This window comes from Cololabis saira, chromosome 12 (assembly GCF_033807715.1).
Source record: "Cololabis saira isolate AMF1-May2022 chromosome 12, fColSai1.1, whole genome shotgun sequence".
NCBI classification, from domain to species: Eukaryota; Metazoa; Chordata; class Actinopteri; order Beloniformes; family Belonidae; genus Cololabis; species Cololabis saira.
The window spans coordinates 19,215,124-19,230,798 of NC_084598.1; the positions used below are offsets into that span (position 1 = coordinate 19,215,124).

Sequence of the window (15,675 nt, forward strand, 5' to 3'; positions counted from 1 at the left end):
TACTGTACTAATAAAAACACAAAGTTCTGAAATAAGCATTTACTCAGATATCAATGTGATTATCATGATGATTTTAATAATGCAGCATATAATATGATAGTTATGACTATAACAACTGAATGCTAATGAGTAAGAATGTAATAAATAAAATAATTTTAGAAATGCAATTATTAAAAAATATATTGCACTGTTTATATCTGATCGCAACATATTTCAAATGATTAATCAGTAGTTTATTGCATACAAATATAATCAATAGTTTATGCAATATATTGCAAATAATGTTTGAGCTGCATTAGTAGCAGTTAAACATTTGAATGGTACATCAGACAGCAGAATCTTCAACACTGATTGAGTTTTTGAGTTGGAGTGGTGAATCGTAGTCTGGAGGAACTTCAAAGAATAACTTATCATCAAAACAGCTATCGTCAGAAGGTGACGCAAGATATGACAACTTCAACACATGGCCTGTGATGATACCTCCCAGCGCTGAGAGTCCCATTGTCAAGAACAAAGCTGCTAACTGGAAGAGAGCCTGTTCCCGGGCAGTCCTTCCCAAACCCGACTTTAAACCTGGGACAAGTATCTGAAGTGTTTGTAGCTTCTGGTCTCCTTCAACAGGTGCTCTGTGGTTAAATATCTCATACAAACTGGGGCCATAAACCTCCTCATCAGCCATCAATATGGCACATATCCCTGCAGTGCACGATATGAGTCCTGTTCTGGATCTTGCAGCGTTGTGCCAAGAAGGGGCTCAGGTACCTGTAACCCAACATGCATGCAGTGCAGCCCGTCACACCGAGAACATATGCTCCCACGGGTGATATCATCATATCCACGGATGCCCCGACCGTCACACCTCCAGCCAGGGTCACATTCTGAATATCCGCCATGGTGAGTTTACCATTTTTGTTCAGCATCGCAGAGAGAGCAAAGGCCGTGAGTGTGGAAGCACTGATGCCGATGAAGGTGTGGAGGATGGCCCTGTGCTGGTCATCTCCTTTCAGGGTCAATGCTGAGTTGAAAGATGGCCAGAACACCCACAGGAACAAGGTCCCCATAACAGACAGGATGTCCGACTGATAACTGGTGTTCTCCTTGGCATGGCCTTCATTTAGACCAGGCCTGTGCAGCACAAAAGTGACACCCAGTCCAAAATAACAGGCAAAGATATGGATCAGAATAGAGCCTCCTGCATCATTGATCTTTAGATACTTCAGCACGAGCCACTCTGTGACTGCAAACACTGGTACCTCCAACAGAGCCATGACCAGCAGCTGCAACGGGCTGGTTTTCCCCAGCACTGCCCCAGATGATATGAGCACCACAGCACAGGCAAACTCTGCATTTATGAGGTTTATCACTCCAAGGTGGATCTTACCATTGTGACAGAACTGGAAGTAGCCCTGCACCAGAATTGCCCACTGGATTGCAAAAGTTGCCGTCAGGAAGTTGAAGGCCATCCCCCCAAAACCATAGAGCCTGAAGAATGCCATCAGGCATCCAAAGCCGAGGAATATCATCACCTGTATGTCTGTGAAGATGGGATAGTCCTTGTACACTGCATTGTGCATTGGGTTTGTTTGGTTGGTCTGGAGACGGGCGTCGGCGTGCTCATCGTAGGTGACAAAAGCAGCATTAAGGGCAACAATAATCACCTCGCTTACAAACACAAAGACTGGGAGCTTGATTCGAAGGTTTGTAGATTGCGTTTGCATCCTGACAGCTCTGTGCAGCAAATGACAGTAATATCTTATGCAATCTGCTTTATCTATGTTGAGATAAGACAAGCCAAAGGCACTGGTCAGGGCAGTTGTCACTCAGATAAACACAGCAGTATTGCTCTCCCTGGGGAAAGCAGCCGTGTGGACTTTGTGCATTATTTTTTTCCCCTAAAGCACCAACTGGATATCACTGAGATGGCAGAGACTGTCTATGTTCACAGCAACTCAGGATCACCGTTCCTTTCTGTAGAACATTTCAAGAGCTATCACAAGGAACCTCTCTCTGGAAAAGAGTCATTAAATTTGGAGTCCACAAGCTCGTGCTCCGTATAACTGTTCCTTTAAAAATATTTGATCTCAAAATAGACAAAAGCAACACCTGAAAATGAAATGTCAAGATATTATAAAGTGAATCATGTAATGGCCAGAGGTGGAAAAAGTACTGAAAAATTGTAATTGAGTAAAAGTATCTTTACTTTGCTTAAATCCTACTCAAAGTAAAAGTAAAAGTACTCATCTAAAAATTTACTTGAGTAAAAGTACAAAAGTACTTCATTTAAAATGTAATTTGAGTAAAAGTTACTTTCAGTTATTTAATGCAAAAAAAGGATGAGTCACAAATCAAATCCAGCACAAGTTGTTTTAATTAACTTCGAGGCATATTAAAGTACACATCCACACTTGTTAAAGCTCAGCTGAGCTCAGTAACATGATCCTTTTACGTCCGCAGAACAGGACAAAAAGGACAGTCACAACCTGTACTGTAAAGTGCAAACTATTTTCAGTCATATTGTCCAACCGACAACACTAAAACCAAAATCAAAGTATTCAAACACAAAATAAAGTGCCCAATGCCCGCAGGATCCTGCTATTCACATTAAACCAAAATAAAATGCCCACAAGATTTTCACCAAAAATGTTGTACTCAGTAATGTGAGGGGGTTCAAATGTAGCGAAGTAAAATACTTGGGTCAAAATGTACTCGAGTAAGAGTAAAAATTACATATTTCAAAAACTACTTAGAAAATTACAAATTATTCATAAAAAGTACTCAATTACAGTAATGTGAGTAAATGTAATTTGTTACTTTCCACCCCTGGTAATGGCAGCAGCAAACAATGCTTGAGGTCCAATATAGCTGTTCTTTTGAAATTATAGTCAAAAGATCGAAGGTCGTATTTTATGGCGACTTTAGTTCAGATTCTATGTTTCCTGATTGCTGGTTTGAATTCCAGCTTAAAGCAAAGACTACAAGGAAATATGACAACATCTTCTGTTGTATTAAAATGATTGAAATTTATTGCATTTTGTACAGACATATACATTTGTATCTTCCAGTCATGATTTTTACATAAATGTAAAAGGTATAGTATATCATGTAATAAGGTCTGTGTAACATTTTTAGACATCACAAATCTTGGTCTTTTACAGGACTATAAAACAGTTGTGTACACTCACATGTCGTCTCTACGCTTTTTACAGATGAACCTGCTCACTCTGCATCACGTCTTCAACATGCGGCACACTGTCCTCAGAGACGTCTGACACACAAATGTAATGTAGCATACATACAGAGGGAGGTTCAAAACAATGACTACATATGTGAAGACAAGCATCCTGCAAAACGACACCAACATCAGACACAAATAATGTTTGTTAGTGTTACACGTGAGGTAAACACTGAGGCCTCTGTGCAGATTTTACCAATAAGAAGGTTCATCTATGATGACGGGCGGGGGTGGCATACTATATACTGCAGTGTCAAAAACAATAGCTGAACAATGAATTAAAGGAAATTAGAATACGTAGAAGTGACTTAGAATTTCTTAAAGACTTTACAGAGCTAAGGGACCATAGGAAAGAAGAAGTCATATCAACTAAAATCATAAATATATACACTAGAAACACTCTCCGTGTGATTAAAGTCTGCATGTATTGGACCAAAACATATTTAAATCTCATCTTTCAGTTAACAGAGCTGGGTTACTTTGATGACCAAGTGTGCCTGAAGGTAATACAGGTCTACGCCATGTTTGATTCAAAAATGACACAAGTACACAAATGTAACAGTGCTAATGCTCTCATATTTTTACCCACAATACATCTTAAAATACCATCAGATTTTCACAAAGCTCAAAAATTTGGGAACCTCAAGGACTAGTAGTTAATTTAACATTCAGCTGCGAGTAAGCACCTTGTTTATTTAGAGAACACAAATCAATCAAAGTCTGATTTCATAATATGTTTGTGTTAGTGACTCATGACATGGAAAAGAGGGATTTCTGAGGACTTTCACTGTTAATGCTAATCAGAGTTGGAAAGGTTAAAAAACAATGGGATAATTTCAAAACTGCTGTCAATTTAAACAGGAATAGTGAACAAAAAAGATCACTCTACCACGAAGATCAGATATAGTGATGTAAAAGTAACTTTTGAACAACTAAAGACCTCTTTCTGGGTCAATGTGAGAAAGGCTCCCATTAGGGAAATGCTGGACAGCAACAGTAAATATGGAAATGATGTGATTCTCTTTGAGGTAAGGAAGAAAGAACTTGACTCCAGCATTAAAACATTATACTATTTGTTAAAACGGCGGTGGCGCTATCATGGTTTAGAATGATTCGCTACGTCTGAGAATGGATCTACCCTGATCAAGTTCCTCAAAACGTTTAGTTGCAGTTATTTCTGAAGATGGAGTCACACCAGATACAAAATACCAAGATTCACATTTATTTACAGAAATGTTATATTCAATAATTTAGTTGAATTGAAATACCTGACGAACATTGAGCATAAATGTTTTGTGTTACATCATAATCATTCAAACCACATAATCCAACATTACACAATCAAGTTTGGGTTCCCACTATGCCATCAATTATATGTAATCATATTCTTTAAATCTCAATATTTGCCAATGTGTCTGCAAGCGATGCTCAGAAAACAACAGGTTAAACAAGTTAACAGAAAACTTACTTGACATTTTCAGTTCGGAAGCTGAAAATCGGCCCATTGCCTGTTGTTTTCTGGACAAGCCAGGAATGACACACTCAGGTTGAATTTTTCCATTTAGGGCACTAAATCCAATTGGATCTGAAGGATATCTGCTGATATCCCCACAAACAGTAGTCTGCCTTTGCTGTTATATTTTCCCAACTCATGAGTTTGAATGTGTCATAAATACAGAAAGTTCCCTTGAAACACACCAGATTATTTAAAACAGACCACTCTACGATTGATGTTACATACAACCATACTATGACAAACAAAAACAGACAGACGGACAGACTTAGATGAATAAATATATAAATAACATCAAAATGGGAAAATATAAAATAAGTAAAAATGAAAACAAAAGAAACTTTCTCCTGTAAAAGATGAGCAGGATAAGGGGAAAGTTGAACGCAGTGAGTTGATTCAACAGCGGAGAGGAGGAAGAGAAATGTTTCAAAACTTGCATAGTCTACGATTACATTTGTTGCATTTTTTTTTTTAACCCTAAAACTGCTCAGGTTTAAAGGTAACACACATGGCAGAGTCTACGTGAGTCAAAGTCATCCGAAAACAGTGAGTGCAGCGCATTTTGTCAGGTGAGAGGGGTTTCCTGGAATAACAGGGAGGTAGACAAAGCCAGAATTCTTACAGGAAGCCTCTCAGGAGTAAATGGTGATGACTTCTCGTCCTCCTCCACGCACCAGGAGGACCCGATTGAGACCTTCAGTGAGCACCTCAAGGAACTCCATGTCTGAGACATTCAGGGTAAAGGATCACGATTTGAAAATGAGGCAAAATGTTCAGATCCTGTAGCACAATCGTCCCCACAGTAAGGATGAAAGTCAGTGAGCACTGCACATCACCTCCTCAAAGTAATCAAATATTCACCTTAAATTATGGGGATTATCTTTGTTTTCCCTATTTGTCATGCAGCCTTCAGCTGAATTCTTTTCTTTCAGTGAAAAGTTCTAACAAGCAAAATAACATGTGTGATGAAGGATACAGTTTTCTTCACCCATTCGATTCTTTGGGGGTCCGGGCATGTTGAGCAGGACAAGCTTTGCCTCCTTGGACTTCTTTGTGATGACCTCATTAAGTCGCATCGCTGTATTCATGCGCCTCACGTCAATCTGGTTCCTGATGCCGGAAACGTAGACACGTTCAAGTGGGTTTGGTTCACTAATTGGCCTCTCGGCCGCTCAACTCAGGCAGTAAGTCTCACTATAATAATTAATAATAATAATTCATTTTATTTAGCGGCGCCTTTCAAGTCACCCAAGGTCACCTTACAGAATAAAACAAAAACAAAAATACAATAGAAATACAAATACAGGAAATACAATAGAAATATAGTAGAAATTATAATACATACACATATACAATGGACAACCGAGGTGCAACAGTACAGATAACGCAACAGTATGGTGGGAGGTAGTGTGTGGTGACCGGTCAAAGTGAATGGGCAAGTTTAAACAGGTGAGTCTTGAGTTGCGTTTTGAAGGTGGTGATGGAGTCTATTTGTCTTATGTGTGGGGGGAGGGAGTTCCAGAGTCTGGGTGCCGTACAACTGAAAGCTCGGGCACCCATGCTGCTAAGGTGTGAGGTGGGAGTGAAAAGAAGTCCAGCAGAGGTTGAGCGGAGGGTACGGGAGGGGGTGTATTCTTGCAGAAGGTCACAGAGGTAAGTGGGGGCTAGGTTGTGAAGGGCTTTGTGGGTGAGGAGGAGGTTTTTATAAATGATACGGTATTGGACTGGGAGCCAGTGGAGTTGGATAAGAACGGGGGTGATGTGGTCAGATGACTTGATGCGGGTGATGATCCGGGCGGCCGAGTTCTGAATGAGTTGTAGTTTGTTGGTGAGTTTGGTTGGGAGCCCAGTGAGGAGAGCATTACAGTAATCGATACGGGATGTGACGAATGAGTGGACCAGAATTTCGGTGCTGGATTGGGACAGTGCTGGACGGAGTCTGGAGATGTTGCGGAGGTGGAAGAATGCAGTCCGGGTGATGTTGTGGATGTGAGGTGCAAATGAGAGTGTATTGTCCAGAATGACGCCGAGGCTCTTGACGTGCGGGGAAAAGGGTACCGGGAAGCCGTCGATGATGATGGGAGGGGCGGGAGAGGGTTGTGACTTGGTGAGGGTGGATTTGGAGCCGATGAGAAGAGCCTCAAGCTATAGAGCTTTTATACTTACAAGTTCTCCCACTCCCTGCAGCATGATTGGAAAAAAAAAAAAGTTAAAGTGTCTCGTAAGGCTAAGGAAATGCAGCAGCTATTTATCGCATTTAGTGTTTCTGTTAATGTTGGTTTTCTTGTGTTCTTTTATTTTTTTAAAGCCATTGATGTGGGTTTTGTTTTTTTGCTTTTTCCTCTTTGTTTGGTCTTCCCTTCCCTCCCTGCCCCTGCATCTCCATTCCTTGGTGATTGTTTCCATCTGTGACTTGTCAGTTTGTGTGTACGTTTAATGTTGGCCAGTCTCTAATCCTCCCCTGCTGGTTTGGTTGCTGTAGCGCTCACCTGTCCCCTGCTTGTATTTCTCACCTTTGTTCTTAAGGTTTTTCTTTCATAAAGGACCTTAAGTTGTTACTTCTGTGCATTTCGGAGACTTGAAGTACCAAAGTCTCCAGCTGGCTGCAGGAGTTCGCTGGTGGGAAGTCCCACATTGTACAGTTTTTGGGAGAAGTTATGAGTGTGAGAGTAAAAGTTCAAAAAAGGCTACATCAATGTTACCTCTTTGTGTTCATGTTTAGTCATTTTTCCAGACCCCTCTGGTACCCTGGATTTTTTCCAAGTGCTGTGGAAAAACTCCACACCGTGCCCCCCCGGAAGAACTCTTTAAAAGGGACCTATTATGAAAAACACGTTTCCTCTTGCTTTAACATATATAAAGTGGTCTCCCCTCAGCCTGCCAACTCAGAGAAGGAGGAAAACAACCAAATTCTGCAGTGTCTGTACAGCCGCCCGGATGAGCCGTCCAGTGTCATGTGACTTCTACGAGCCGTTCAGATTCTGCTCCCTTTCGTTACGTAACCAAAATGCAAACCACGGCCACAACTAAACACCGTGTCCTAACTGCATGCGAGCATCCGACTATCGCGTCGCACTGCGTGACATCGGACGCTCTCTGTCCATCTCCCTCCAGCCAGCTGCCACTTTATTGAGGTTTTTGTAGTGAAATTAGGAGGTATCATAGAGATAACTTTTCATTTCAACTAACTGGATCAGCCGTTCCTCATCTGTGACTGTTTCCTACAGCGCTTTCAACCGGCTTTCAACGCGAGCGACAGGAAGAAAATAGAATCAGCCGGGCGTCCGACAAATGTTCAGCTCAAAATGGCGCGCTGCGTCGTGCTGTGCAGCACTGCGTCGCTGCGGCCAGTTAGGACAGTCCAATAGAAAATAAAGCAATGGAATTGATTTTGTCGCTGACGCTCGCTCGCATAGCATGCAGTTAGGACACGGTTTAATAGTGTACGCAGCCGGCTGCTCTTCTGCCCAGAGAGATGCTTTGTGCCCTCCCCTGCTACACGTCATTCAGGCAGGTGCACAGAGCCTCATTATCATAGCCGCCCGCCCACTCAGAATCCCTCATAGAGAATGAGGTTAGAGACTGGGAGGATAAAGACATTCCTCAGAGGCTGAATTTCTAATTTATTTAGAAAAAACTATCAAAAGCTTGTTTTTAAGACATTCAAGGCCTGTTTAAAATAGATATTACATGCCATAATAGGTCCCCTTTAAGTGTACAAATTTGGACAAAAATGTTTTGGGTTTTTTTCTTCATTGGAAGACTTTTTTTTTGTGCAGCACGCTGAACTACTGCAGCGAAGCTGCCTGGCCACTCACGGCTTCATGTTGAAGAAGTCTTTGCCCGCCTCTGGTGTCGTTGGTGAAAGGGTCTTCCCCTTGTCAGCACCCTTGCCGTCTGTCCCTGTCGGGGGGGCGGCGGGTGAGGTGGGGCTTGTTGGGCTGGTGAGTGTGGATGTACTCTTACTGTGGATCAGCTGCACCTGTTTTGGGTTGGACACATCCTCAGACTGAGAGACAACACATGACATGACAGCGTGACAGGGTGAAAGAGCGAAAAGAGACTCCTGTCAGTAATGGTGAACCCCTGAAAGTCACGCGACAGGGTAAAACCCTGCTAGGATCTGCTCTGGAGATGAAACAGGCCGGTCACATAATACTGAAAAGAAAGAGGTTGGAGAGCATGCAGGAGTTGAGGATATTTCAGAAGATTTACCTCATCTTCTGGTGTTTCCAGCACAGTCGCTCCCTCTTCTATGCTGTGCTGAGGTCGCAGGCCAGGCTGTTTTTTACGCCGGATGGAGCCACGGGATGAATCTGTAATGCTTTGAATCTGCAAAAGTGAAAAAGAACCATATCACTGGTGTTGTGGTATTTCCCTGGTATCATGTAGGTGGGATCTAGACAAAGGCTCCTCTTATGAACCAGTTCTCTCACTATACTTGAATCAGCGAGAGTTATAATGAAAACACCAAAATTACCGCCATGCTCCATGTTCCAGGTATAAATAAAACCAGCTTTTGTTCTTTACCTCTCTCTCCATCTCATTCTTAGTCAGATGCATCTGTTTGAGGATCTGCGACCGTTGTTCCATTATCAGGGTCTTCTCGTATGTGTAAGCCGAGATGTCGTTGTCAACCTTTATGAGGAAAATACAATTTCATATGTATTGTTTACAAGCTGCTACAGCAGAAAATATTTGCATTAATGTAATGAGAAGCATTAAACAAAAGCAAAACCCTTTGTGCCAGATATATTCTCTCACCATCTCCACCACTTCCACAGCGGCATCAATGCGCAGGTGATAGAGGAAGGTGAGGAGGTCCTTCTTCATCTGAATGCTGTTGTCATCCATTTGAGCCACAGTGAAAATGCGCATCTTGCACTTCCTCCACACCTATGGCACAAAACACTGACTTTCACTGATACTGAAATGTTCTAATCTACTTCCCTGACCCATACTCACATAGTTCTCCCCACAGTCAGAACCACACAAGCGTAAAGCCTACAGGGCGTCCTGGTTCCTACCTTATGCTGGCGCAGCAGGAAGGGCAGAAGCATCAGCATGCCTCCGTCGTGAACAATCCACCACACATCTATGTAACCCTCGGTGAAGCGCTCTCCGTTGGATGGATAACTGGCAATGTTTTTGGGAACCAGTAAGGCAAAGCTGGCTATAGTTGTCTCTCGAACCACCTCTGGACAGGAACAGACGAAATGTACAATAAGGAAAAGAGCTGAAAAGTGTCACCTCATATTTTCATAGAAACATGCATAACATCAATATAAAATCTAGCGCCCAACACATAGTGATTATTCACTGACTATGAGTTAAACTACTGTTAAAGATATAACCAGTCAGATTGGATTTTAAACCCATATTTCTGATTCTTTACATTATATTATAAAGAATCCTGATTTGGATAAGTAGAGGGCATTCCAAGGAATCATGCATTTAAATAAAACTTTAATACTTAGCCTTTTAATTCTTACTTAAATAAGAGCCTGTCGATGTTTAAATCTTCTATGATTGTATTTATATCTTTGTTGTTTTTTTTGTATGATTGCTTTTGAACAATATGAACTATATGTACCTCTGCGCTTACATTTCAACTGTCTGGAAGCTTCAGAGGTTCAGTAAGTTACAAGAACACGTTTGGGTTGGTTGCAATGTCAGCTATTCACATATTTAAGTCAATACTTTCATTAACTGTATGCTTACATGTTTAGCTCTCCACTCTGTTGTGAAATAAGATGGATTATCTGTTGAATCTGGATTTGATTATCTTACTTTAATCAAACTCATAGCTTCTGAATGGTTAATGTCACAAGTTAAGAAGCAGGAAGTGGTGGGAGCTGAGCATGTGCAGCTGCTGGAGTTTGGATAGTAAACACACTGTAAAACAGTGTTGTTTAATGGAGTGATCTGTCTTCATCCTGCTGTTTCCTTTGACTAAGAGCCATTCAGCCACCACATATTGAACGCACATGTGACAGTATGTCTCATTGTAGTAATTCACATAATTATACCCTGTAAAAACAACTCAGAATTGACGTGCTTTTGCTCATAAATTCTCTAATGTGACATGTGTGGATCGTCTTGGCATTGCTCAACTAGGAAGGCATTGAGACTAGTATTCTCTGCATAGGCCAATACCCTACTTTGGCATTAAAAAAGAAGTTATGTGAACCTAAACTGCAGTTTCATGGTTTGTCCTTTCCTATGTTCCCCTGTTCCACCAAGTTTCATGAAATGTGTTTTGACAGATATATAGACACACAAAGAAAATAACATCCCAACGTATTGCAGCAACAGATTTTAGCATTTTTCTATTAACCCAGCAACAGATTACAGAGAACTCACACACCCTTTCATTATTATGGAGGTCTCAATAAATAGATCCCCATTAGGCATGATGCAGGGTCAATAATGCTTCTTTTTTTCTTCATCCACAGAGAAAACGCAGTACCACAGTCATCAGAAACAGGCTTTGTGTTTTGCTACCAGCTGCCTTACCGATGAAGTTCCTAAACTGTTGGTAGCACTCTGGCTGCTTCCAGTTACAGGGAAAGTTGACCATAACAGTGTTGTGCTTCAGGCCTCCGAGTCCTCCGACCTGGATCAGGTGAGAGGTCCCATCTCTCAGGTTAGAGGAGATAACCACCTGAGAGAAGCCCTTCACCTTCTCCATTTCCATCAACTTGCGCAAAGACTGGGGACGTAGGGAGAGGAGAATGCAGGTGTTGAGGTGCTTAACGCTGTATAACTGAATGTGCAGTATCAAAGCAATAAGACGGATCTCTGTGGAGTTACAGACCTGATCTGCTCTCTGGGCTTCAGTATAATTGTTAAGGAAGGTTCCTTGGACAGCGGTACCCACTATTGTTAGACCTTTGCCTGCTTTCAGCTGATTGGTCAGAGAGAGCAGACGGGGCTGCTCAACATTTTGCGCAGCATCCACGTTCACCAGAACCAGGATCTGAGGCCTTACAATAAACAAGGTACAAAGACAATGAGAAATCCACAAGCAAAGGCCAAGTGGTAAATGTCTTTTTTTTATATATATATATGTTATAGCTAAAAAAGGAAGAATCCCTAAGTGTGAACTTGAACTGAACTCACCTCCAGTTCTTAGTGTGTGGTGGCCCCTCCTCCAGCCTCATCAGAGCATATCGGGCTGCGCTGAGCGAAATGCCACGTATGCCATCACCCCACTCCTTCTCAGCTCTGTTTCACAGTACGCTTTCAATTAGAAAACAATGTATCTGCATCATTTCGGTTTGTTTTTTTTTGCCACAATTACTTACCCACAGAACTCAATATACTTGTAGATGCAGGTGGCAATCCCCATGGCAACTATAGCATAGTACCAGGAACAAATGAACATAAGCGACAGGCACAGGCTCATACCCAGGAAAGACAGAGCCCTGTAGGGGACAAAACATCATATTTTATGTCTAACCCTCCAAACCCTAAATCCCTACATTGATAAGAGCGTGAACAAAATAGGCTCTGGGTTCAAACAGGGTTTAAAAAGGACTTTATGTCACAACACTACCTGCAACACAGCAACGACCACTACTCTTTAAAAGGAACTTTTTTGGCACGTGCAGCTCCTGCAAATATCTTTTTCTTGCATGTTGTCCATCCTTCTCAGGGTCATTAGTGACACACTAACTTACCAGTGGTAGAACTTAAAGCGCGGTCTCCAGTTTGGTGTCCTCAGCAGAGTCTGCAGGGCGCAGGCCAGGTTGACGAACATGTAGCACATCAAGAAAAACCTAAAGAAAGAAAACCACAGGAAAGTTAGATGATGAGAATGACTTTTGCACAGTGGCTATGTTCGGCAGTGAACACACTGTGTTGCCCTTACATGGAGAGTATCGGGGCGACTGCATCCAGGGAGGCGATGATAATGCCGATCTCACAGATGGCCGCTGTGAGCAGAAGTGCCCAGGTAGGCTCTCCATTGGCTTTGCCATGCCCAAAAACCTGCAACAACGTGAGCATTTTAAGAGGATTCATCTGTTTGCATTCATGACAGCTTCAACTTTGCCATGAGACTGAGTTTTTTTATTTAGTTCCAGGATAATATGTTCAGCTACTTTAAAAAGCTACCATTGAATTTCAAATGTAAAGGCTAAGAAATGTCCAGGCTAAGTTACATGCACATATTAAAAGGAAACAGCACCAAGATATAACATTAATAAACAAATGTATATGTTGAAGCTATTCCAAGACTGATAGATGATTATTTGCTAACCTTGGGTTTTCTATCTTCTGACTTCAGTACTTAATGAATCTTCTTTCTTTCCAAATGTTTGACGATACAATTATAAACTGGCTCAAATATAAGAGACTCACTCTAAGAAAGGGGATGATGCCGTCTCTTGCAATGGCCTGAAGCAGCCGTGGAGCTCCTGTCAGACTCTGAAGTCCTGCTCCGGTGGTGGAGAAGAAGGAGCCAAACACAATGACCCAGGGAGATGGCCAGGCCAGTGTGCCAATCACCAGGTTACCATTGACGCCTTCACCGAACCTGAAGAAAGAGGAGAACGTTTAAGAGATACTTAGTTTTCACTGATCCTGATCACAATTACCACCAGTTTTCTAAACTGGCGACTGAAAGCACTGCTGGGATTCTCAGTGCTTTTATTTGAGGTTGGGACAACCCGCCCACTTCAGAATTACAAAATAAATCTGAACCTTCCTAGAGAGAGCACCGTGTACACTTCTCACTTACAATAATCATGTAACGGTTTAATCATCAGACTTACTTGTCTCGTAGTACTACTCCCTCTATACAGGCACCAAACAGCACCACGCACGACATGTCTGGGAAAAACACAGTTAAGGAACAAATGACTAGGGATTTTTGGTGTCACCAATCGGTGCTCTTCAAGCTTGCTTTCCCATTTTGTTGGCCTCGGACCAGTGAAGGATACACACAATGGATGTGGTAGTGATGGCTGCTATGGTGCCGATGGGAATGGACTTCTGGGCATCACGCAGGTCACCGGAGCGGTTGGAGCCAGCCATGATCCCTGTGGAAAGAGCAAGATGAGAAGCAGCGTCATGGTTCACACCCTGTACGGGGAACAGAAACCACTCTCTCTTTGTATCTCTGGATTATCTGTCTCAGTAGTATTTCAATAACCATGCTCTCACGGAGGTGTTTTCTGAAGTGATAAAACATTTAACTGTGGAATTTTATGAAAGTTGGCCAAGTCACTATAAATCAGTTTATGATTTCTGTAAATGTATAAAATCAAACAGCATGCTGTTGTTTCTTTAGTTTTAAAGCACTGAGATTGTTTTCAAGCTACTTTTTACATTTTGGTACTTATAATGATAAAACTGACTTGATCTAAACCCTAGAGGTGTCTTGAAATATGTTTTTTTTTAATGAGAATTTAGACTATGCGAATGGTTGGTGCAACCACTTTGCTTTCCTCTCTCTTCACTAACACCCCACCAGCATCTGCTCAGAATAAGACATGGAGGGCTGTAAAGGTAAGTCACTGCAAAACAGACATCATAAAAGTGAGCATAACCTGTATATTGCTTCATAATCTAGAGAGAAGCGTGTGTCATGTGAGCGGGTTGTCAGCTTCAGTTTATCTAAAACAGACGGCTTTGATCTGGAGATTTTTTTTTAATGCATAATGGTTTACAAAAATCTCTTGAGGAAATTATTCATTTCTTTTAAATTAAAGCTGAATTGACAGCTTTTTGTTTCTTCTCCTTCTTTTTTCGTACACAAGGGGGCAGCAAAAACAAGCCATAAACAGAGTCGCCAACTCGTCCCCCTTCCACTCTCCTCGGTGCAGTGGGGGAGGAAATAATCTCAAACCAATTACTAAACAGTATTATCCACCATCTGACAACGACAACAGCATCAGTCCTACCACTGGCACTGACTGGCTAATCAGACTAATCACATTTTTTTTATTTTTGTTGTGAAGCTGAGCCACCCAGAGAGCAAAATGCTGTGATAATTCCCTCTAATGGATATTCTCCACTCAAAAATAGCTTTTCTTGTGCTTATATGCCCTAAAACGCCCAACCTCAACTATGTCTGTGTTACGGGAAATGTTTGAAACTAAATACGTTTTTTTTTTTTAGATTACCCAACTAAAAATGACCAGACCCAGGCTGACACGAACTTATGGTCTGGATCCCATGATCCAGCGCCACATGTCCTCAGAGAGGGAGAGAGTCTAGATGCATTTCCATCCTATTTGGAGAGCTTTTCTTTTTTTAACCTTAAATATGAAAATTATGTACCAAGCTTTAATGTTTTCCTTTCAAACAAGCTTGAAATCATGTGGGTAGTGGATATGTACTTGTGTGCACGGTCCTAACCTGTGACAGAGGGAAAGTATATTCCCACCAGCAGCGTGAAGAAGCTGTTGATGTCAGCCAGGACATAACGGTTTGAGCTGGTCATGGGGCTGTCAGGATCCGCTATAGACACAAGTCCACGTTTCTCCAAGATCGTTCCTTTTTCCAGATAGTAACCGAACAAGTTCTCTGTGAGAAAGAAAAATGAAGATCAATGGAAATAAAATGAGTGAATAAGAATGAATTTTGAGGCTGTATTACACTGTGATTGGTATCAAAGTATAATGGGTGGCAAAAGGGAATAAAAACTACCTGCCAGGATGCCACTAGTAACCCCCGGGATGCCCTGTATTTCTGTGACATTGTTGTTGGTGAAGAATTCATCACAGGTGGCATTGAGGGAATCAGAATCGCAGAAGGTCCTCCACAGCTTGGTGGTGATGGTTTCGTTGTCTATTTCGATAAACTTCGCACAGATGTCATATCCTTTCGATACCAGAGTTCGATTTCCAAGTAGACAGACACTGCAAAGAAAGCCAGCTGCCAATATGTACCTACACTTAACTTGTGAACCTGTGAGCGAGCC

The 15,675-nt window shown here is 41.8% G+C and overlaps 2 protein-coding genes across 2 annotated transcripts in view; both read right to left on the reverse strand.

Annotated features, from left to right (window-relative positions):
- Positions 1–525: 525 nt before the first annotated feature.
- Positions 526–1,718, reverse strand: rh50 (Rh50-like protein). Its single transcript, XM_061735877.1, has one exon. The coding sequence runs from the start codon at positions 1,716–1,718 to the stop codon at positions 672–674; it is 1,047 nt and encodes a 348-aa protein (XP_061591861.1). The 3' UTR covers positions 526–671.
- A 1,265-nt stretch (positions 1,719–2,983) lies between these two features.
- The window catches only part of slc12a5b (solute carrier family 12 member 5b), a 40,894-nt gene continuing 28,202 nt past the window's right edge, over positions 2,984–15,675 (reverse strand). Inside the window, exons 8-26 of the mRNA XM_061735876.1 lie at positions 15,402–15,613; positions 15,111–15,278; positions 13,691–13,789; positions 13,523–13,580; positions 13,110–13,284; positions 12,619–12,737; positions 12,428–12,526; positions 12,053–12,172; positions 11,868–11,972; positions 11,563–11,731; positions 11,262–11,457; positions 9,773–9,942; positions 9,510–9,641; positions 9,276–9,383; positions 8,961–9,077; positions 8,564–8,727; positions 6,912–6,926; positions 5,722–5,855; positions 2,984–5,469 (exon numbers count right to left, since the gene is read on the reverse strand). Coding sequence (XP_061591860.1) covers positions 5,378–5,469; positions 5,722–5,855; positions 6,912–6,926; positions 8,564–8,727; positions 8,961–9,077; positions 9,276–9,383; positions 9,510–9,641; positions 9,773–9,942; positions 11,262–11,457; positions 11,563–11,731; positions 11,868–11,972; positions 12,053–12,172; positions 12,428–12,526; positions 12,619–12,737; positions 13,110–13,284; positions 13,523–13,580; positions 13,691–13,789; positions 15,111–15,278; positions 15,402–15,613 — 2,452 coding nt within the window. The 3' untranslated portion in view covers positions 2,984–5,377. The remainder of the gene's footprint in view (positions 5,470–5,721; positions 5,856–6,911; positions 6,927–8,563; positions 8,728–8,960; positions 9,078–9,275; positions 9,384–9,509; positions 9,642–9,772; positions 9,943–11,261; positions 11,458–11,562; positions 11,732–11,867; positions 11,973–12,052; positions 12,173–12,427; positions 12,527–12,618; positions 12,738–13,109; positions 13,285–13,522; positions 13,581–13,690; positions 13,790–15,110; positions 15,279–15,401; positions 15,614–15,675) is intronic.

What these genes read in the sequence shown, in the direction of transcription:
- rh50 (XM_061735877.1), bottom strand. Translation starts at nt 1,718, where the DNA reads ATGCAAACGCAATCTACAAACCTTCGAATCAAGCTCCCAGTCTTTGTG.